The 5,989-nt window shown below is 34.1% G+C and overlaps 1 protein-coding gene across 2 annotated transcripts; it reads left to right on the top strand.

Annotated features, from left to right (window-relative positions):
* Positions 1-2,225: 2,225 nt before the first annotated feature.
* Positions 2,226-4,765, top strand: LOC105972731 (strychnine-11-hydroxylase). 2 transcript variants are annotated; one of them, XM_088823410.1, is made up of 3 exons: positions 2,226-3,145; positions 3,991-4,606; positions 4,649-4,765. In XM_088823410.1, exons 1-2 carry the CDS (start codon positions 2,252-2,254, stop codon positions 4,600-4,602), a joined length of 1,506 nt encoding a protein of 501 aa, XP_088679536.1. In that variant the 5' UTR covers positions 2,226-2,251; the 3' UTR covers positions 4,603-4,606; positions 4,649-4,765. The 2 variants fall into 2 exon arrangements, with proteins under 2 accessions (XP_088679536.1, XP_012853165.2); XM_012997711.2 differs by having other exon boundaries at positions 3,991-4,765.
* The last annotated feature ends 1,224 nt before the right edge of the window (positions 4,766-5,989 follow it).

Genomic DNA, 5,989 nt, shown 5'->3' with positions numbered 1-5,989 from the left:
GTTCCTATATTATGCCTATATATCTATTAAGCCCACCCATTATTTATTAATTAGCCCACCCAAAATCTAAATTAATGCAAAAAAACCCCAATTATTAATTAGTTCACCCAAAATTCACAATTATGCAAAAAAAAAAAACCCTTTTCCTTCTTTTTTTTCCTATTTTTTTTATTTTGTCACAAAAAAATCCTAATTCTTTTTCGGGGTGCTGTCCCCGTACCCCGGAAATTTAAGCCCCCTCTGTATCACATTCATGGACTCGCCGCTGCTTGTAGTTACACGATTAGATTATGATGCAAGACCACTCGAGTTGCGTAGCACGATTAGATTATTTTTGAAGATTTTTTTGGTTTCCCATCAAAATCAATCGTTTTCAAATGAAATACATGGCCCCAATAAAACTCAACAAAGTCATAACTCATAACGTATGACACTATTCTATCAATTGGTTGATGGCAACTGCTCTACACTTCCGTTTTGAGAAAAAAACTCCAACTATACTTTTTTAGATATAAAATAATTAAAGATCGATTTCTCTAATTAATAGTAGCGTGAATAGCACTTAACCCTCTCTGGTTTGAACTGTGTCCACATGATCCGTTTGTACTTTCAATATTGCACGTGACCCCTCGTATTTTAATTTAAGTATATAATTCCCTTGTACTTTCAAAATTTGCATCTTTCTAATGAACATGATATATTTACTAAGTGGAATATCATGGGGGTTAAAATAGGGTTAAATACAGTTTGCACCCTTGTACTATTATCACTGTCACATATACCCCTGTAATATGAAATGCGACAAAAAAAAAAAAACCTGCCGTCCATCTCTGTTACAAAAGTTGTCCCTTTCAATAGTTGTGGGAAAATTTCATACCAAAATACCCTTTTGATTGTATATAAAAGGTGTGAATCATTCTTCACTCATTTGTACTAAATTTATTCCTACTATTTTTCCTAATTTTCGTCGCCAGCCCTTTTTTTTATCCAAAATTTATGAACAAATTTTATATTCTAGAAATTATTTTTAATTTCTTTTTAAATTTCTAAATAAATTGCTCGGTTTAAAAATGTGTTCCGGTAGTTAAGATTCTCAAAATTTATATTTTAGGTCCAAACAGACTACATATCATATTTTTATGGAACAACTTGTTTTGATGTATGTGTTCGAATTTATTTTGTCCAAGTTACATTGAATTTCTATCAAATAAGATTAAAGGTAAAAAGGTAACTACACTGCAAAAACTAACTCCATTAGAGTTGACTTGTAAGGTGAGGGGTTGTTTTGTCGTATTTCATAGTACAAGGGGTATATGCGACAGTGACGATAGTACAAGGGTGCAAACTGTATTTAACCCTTAAAAATACAAGGGTCATTTGTACAAAGTTCAGACTACAGGAGATTCGTGTGCTTATATTAAAAGTATAAGAGAATTATGTGCACAAAGTTCAAACCGCAGGGATCAAGTGTTATTTAACCTTAATAGTAAACACTGGACTATATCTAATAGGAGCGTGTACTTGTTGAGTTGCCTTTAATTCAACCACACATGACACAACTTGAATCATTTTATTTTGACTTAATTTCACTTTGCACCCTTGAATTGGAGTCTTTTGGCACTTGCATCCTTGGAAAACAATAATAGTATTTTGCACTCTTAAAACACAATAAATTATTCACAATACACCATTAACTGAATAATAAAAGAAATTTCATTTTCTATTGGGGTTTTTTTTTTGGTGCAAAATAAGAAATTAAATTGTTATTTTCTTCAACCTCGAACCTAATTTTGAGCGCACAAAGTGCCAAAAAATAAAAATCATACCGGATTCTTGAAAAAACTATATTTTCTTACAAAATAAAATAAAATAAACTTTTATCACTTAATTATTCGATTGATGGATCTTTTATTGTAATTGGTGGAAATATTAGGTAGAAATATTGTAAAGAAAATTATTTTCAGATAACTTGATAATGAAATTGCTGAAGGATTATTTTTTCATAAAATATTTTTTGTGATAAAAAATATAATTTTTAAATACAACTACAAATATTAAATTACCTTTATATATTGTGTTTTGAGGGTGCAAAGTGCTATTAATTTGTTACAGGGGTGCAAAGTGGGATTAAGTCTTTTATTTCCCTGTATCTTATCATCACACGTGCCAATATTCTATATTTAACATAGACACACACACATATAGAAAGATAACATAGAGAGACACTATAGATATTTCTATTTTAAGAAAAATGAGTTCTGAGATTGCCTTCATATGGTTCATCATTACAATCACACTAATTCCATTCATTTTTGTCTTATTGATCAAGAAGAAAACAAACCTTCCTCCAGGCCCAAAGAAGCTTCCAATCATAGGCAACCTTCACCAGCTCGGAAAATTGCCTCATCGAACACTCCGAAACCTGTCCGAAAAGTACGGCAATCTCATGTTCTTACAACTCGGGTTCGTGCCAACAATAGTCATCTCATCCGCTGACGTGGCCCGAGAAATATTCAAGTCCCACGACCTGGTCTTCTCGGGCCGACCCTCTCTCTACGGTGCAAAGAAGATCAGCTACGATTTCCGCAGCCTCTCTCTCGCACCGTACGGAGAGTACTGGAGAGAGATAAGAAAATTAGTTGTTCTGGAGCTCATGACAGCCAAAAGGGTCCAATCTTTCGGCGATATACGCGTCGATGAGGTGGCACTAATGATGGACCGTATTATCTCTTCGCAAAAGAGTAAAAACCTCGTGGATCTAAGTTCGCTGGCGTTTTTGCTTACCAACAACGTTGTTTGTCGTGCGGCTTTAGGCACGACGGGCTCTGTCGATGAAAATGGAAATGGAAGTGTGTTCCAGGATGTTCTTGGAGAGACGCAGCATCTGGTGGGCGAGTTCAATATTGCGGATTATTTTCCAGGGATGGCTTGGGTTAACAGGTTTAATGGAGTGGACAAAAGGCTGGAGAAGAATTTCCAGGCCCTGGATAGATTCTTGGACAGAGTAATCCAGGAGCATCTCGATCCTGTCAGGGTTAAACCCGATGACGAAGATATTATTGACGTGTTGCTTCGAATTCAGAAGGACCCGCATCACACGTGGATGGCTCTCAATCACGAACACATCAAGGCCGTTCTCCTCGTTGTGAGTATACTAGCTGATTTCAATTAACTTTTCGAAAACACCAAGGTAACTTGTTGCTTGTGGTTACAAGTTTTTGCAGATAACCCCTTTATGCTTTTAATATCAGCACATAACCCCTCGTGGTTGATAGGGGTAACTTCCGTTTTGTTTTTCCGTCAAACTTAAACGCCAGTGCCACACATCAAAGCAATTTTTTTTGCAGATGAACGCCTTGAAGTTTGACACACGCAAATAGGTTTGACGGAAAACTAACGAAAGTCACCCCTATAAACCACAAGGGGGGTTATGTGCTGATATTACGAGCACAGAGAGATCATCTGCAAAAGTTTGTAACTACAGGGGATTAAGTGCTATTTAACCTCTAATAAACTCACAATTAATCACACGTGTATATATGTAGATGTGTGTAAGGTATATAGAAGATATACATGTGTATGATGATGATGATGAACTTCACCAAGTGTGGGTTTGAATTGAATAATCCTAAGAGTGTAAATCATAATAGAATTCCACCAATTCTGATTCAAATATTATATTCGATTCTGGAACAACATGCTTCATTTTGAATTCCGAAAGCTCTGATTTACAATTTTTGGGTCTTTTGTTTGAAATGAAATTGGAATACATATTAGATTATGATTTTAAATTCCAAAAACAATTCTGAAGATTCCAATTTTTTTTTTAATTTTAAATTTATGTTATAACATAATTGCTATTATGTATGATCTATATATAGTTATGTATTCTATATATAGTGATAATTCTAATATATGATTGCCCCTTATAATCAAACCTTTCAAATGTATCTTCGTAGCCTCAGTATATCGTTCATTGTATATTTCCAGGATATATTTGCTGCCGGAACGGAGACTTCTGCAACCGCAATCGAATGGACAATGACAGAACTGGTAAGAAACCCGACGGTGAAGCAAAAAGTCCAGCAAGAAGTGAGACAAGTTGCGAAAGGAAAGACTAAAGTAGAAGAAACCGATCTCCCGAAACTCACGTACCTAAAACTCGTCATCAAAGAGTCGTTGCGACTTCATCCACCGTTGCCTTTATTGGTCCCGAGAGAAACCACGGAGAAATGCACCATCGACAACAAGTACGAAATCCCGGCAAAAACCAGGGTTTTATTCAACGCATCCGCTATTGGAATGGATCCCGAATACTGGGAGAATCCGGAAAGATTCTGGCCCGACAGGTTTTTGAACAGACAGGTCGATTTCAGGGGACAGCATTTCGAGCTGTTGCCGTTTGGCGCTGGAAGAAGGGGCTGCCCTGGAATTAATTTTTCGATGCCGCTTGTCGAGCTGGCGCTTGCGAATCTTCTGTTTTGCTTTGATTGGAAGCTTCCGGAAGGGATGTCGGCGGAAGATGTCGATTTGGAAGAAGCGATTGGGATTACAATGCATAAGAAGATTCCTCTTGTGTTAGTAGCTTCACCCATGGATTAGTAGGGCAATTAAAAACAAGTGTTGTAATCTTGTGTAATATAATTAGCAAACTTTATGTTTTGCATGTATGTTTTGAACTTGTTTTTAATTTTTATTTGATTAGGCCTTGTTGTGTTTGTAAAATTAATTATGATTAATGAAATAAATGAACTGTCTTGGCCAATTTTGTGTTAAGATTTCCAAATTGTTTAGCTTTTTTTAATTTTCATTTTCACCAATATGTAAGGGTAAATATCACTTAATGGTTACAAGTTTTTGCAGATGATCCCCTTGTGATCGATAGGGTAACGTACGATAGTTTTTCTGTCAAATTTAATTGCGTCTGTCAAAATTCAGGGGGTTACTGCAAAAAAAAAAAAAAATAAGCACAAGGAGCTCATGTGCAAAAATGTAGTATCTTGACGTTTGACACAATGCAGTTAATTTTGATAGAAAAACTAACGGGCGCTACTCATATCAATCACAAGTGGATTATGTGTTGATAATACAAGTACAAGGGGTTATCAGCAAAAAATTGCAAACTTAGGGGTTTTATTGTTATTTACCCAATATGTAATATGTAACTCTTAACAATTTTTTTTTTTCTTTTTTCTAACATAAAGTTAGTATTTTTTGTTATTTATTTTTTCAAATCTTCATTGATCATTGAAGCGTTGGGGTTTGAGGATCAAAATTCTTTTCTTGTGAATTTTTTTTTTTTTTTTTTTTGATTTCCTTTGGTCAATTGCCCAATCTAAATGAAATCAAGAATGCACATTATTGTAGTAGCTTCTAGATATGCAATATATATTCAATCAACTAGTTGATGTCAACTTCACATAATTGATAGGTATTGACTATTTCTTTTGTGTCCAAAATTGACTTTCATTTATACTTTCTTTCTCAAATATGAAAATATATCTTAATTTATTGGAAAATTATGTATAATCTTTCTTGTCCAACTGTGCAAGACCTTAATAAACTTACGAAAATCGTGGTTATGGATATAAATCGGACGGATCAGATCGAAATTAACCCTTTAGAAAAATTCCGACTTTTTTTTAAATGAAAAACTAATTCCAATTCAGTTAAAAAAAATAGAAAACTTGAATATCGGAATTTTGAAATTTTGAATGACAAAAATTGTTCAAAAATCTGAAAGTTTTGATCGGAATTGGTGGAATTCAGCAAAATTTCCATTTCTTTCGTCACCTAAAACATAACACCTAATAAAATTGACATTTTAAGTGTAATATTCAGAAGAAATAGGATTGTTTTGAATTATTTTCAGAACTTAAAATCGGATCGCTAATCAGAATCTTATATATATTTCAATTCCAACTAAATTAATTTCGAAAAATTGCAAAATCGGAATTTCAAAATTCATAATGAAAAATATTATTCCAAA

Source organism: Erythranthe guttata, chromosome 9, assembly GCF_056151865.1.
Source record: "Erythranthe guttata isolate IM_541 chromosome 9, IM_541, whole genome shotgun sequence".
NCBI classification, from domain to species: Eukaryota; Viridiplantae; Streptophyta; class Magnoliopsida; order Lamiales; family Phrymaceae; genus Erythranthe; species Erythranthe guttata.
This window is presented reverse-complemented; position numbering and strand designations above follow the sequence as displayed.

Excerpts from the sequence above, each read along its gene's own strand:
- LOC105972731 (XM_088823410.1), top strand. The coding sequence starts at position 2,252 with ATGAGTTCTGAGATTGCCTTCATATGGTTCATCATTACAATCACACTA. Across the intron at positions 3,146-3,990 it reads TCAAGGCCGTTCTCCTCGTT|GATATATTTGCTGCCGGAAC; the intron begins GTGAGTATACTA and ends GTATATTTCCAG.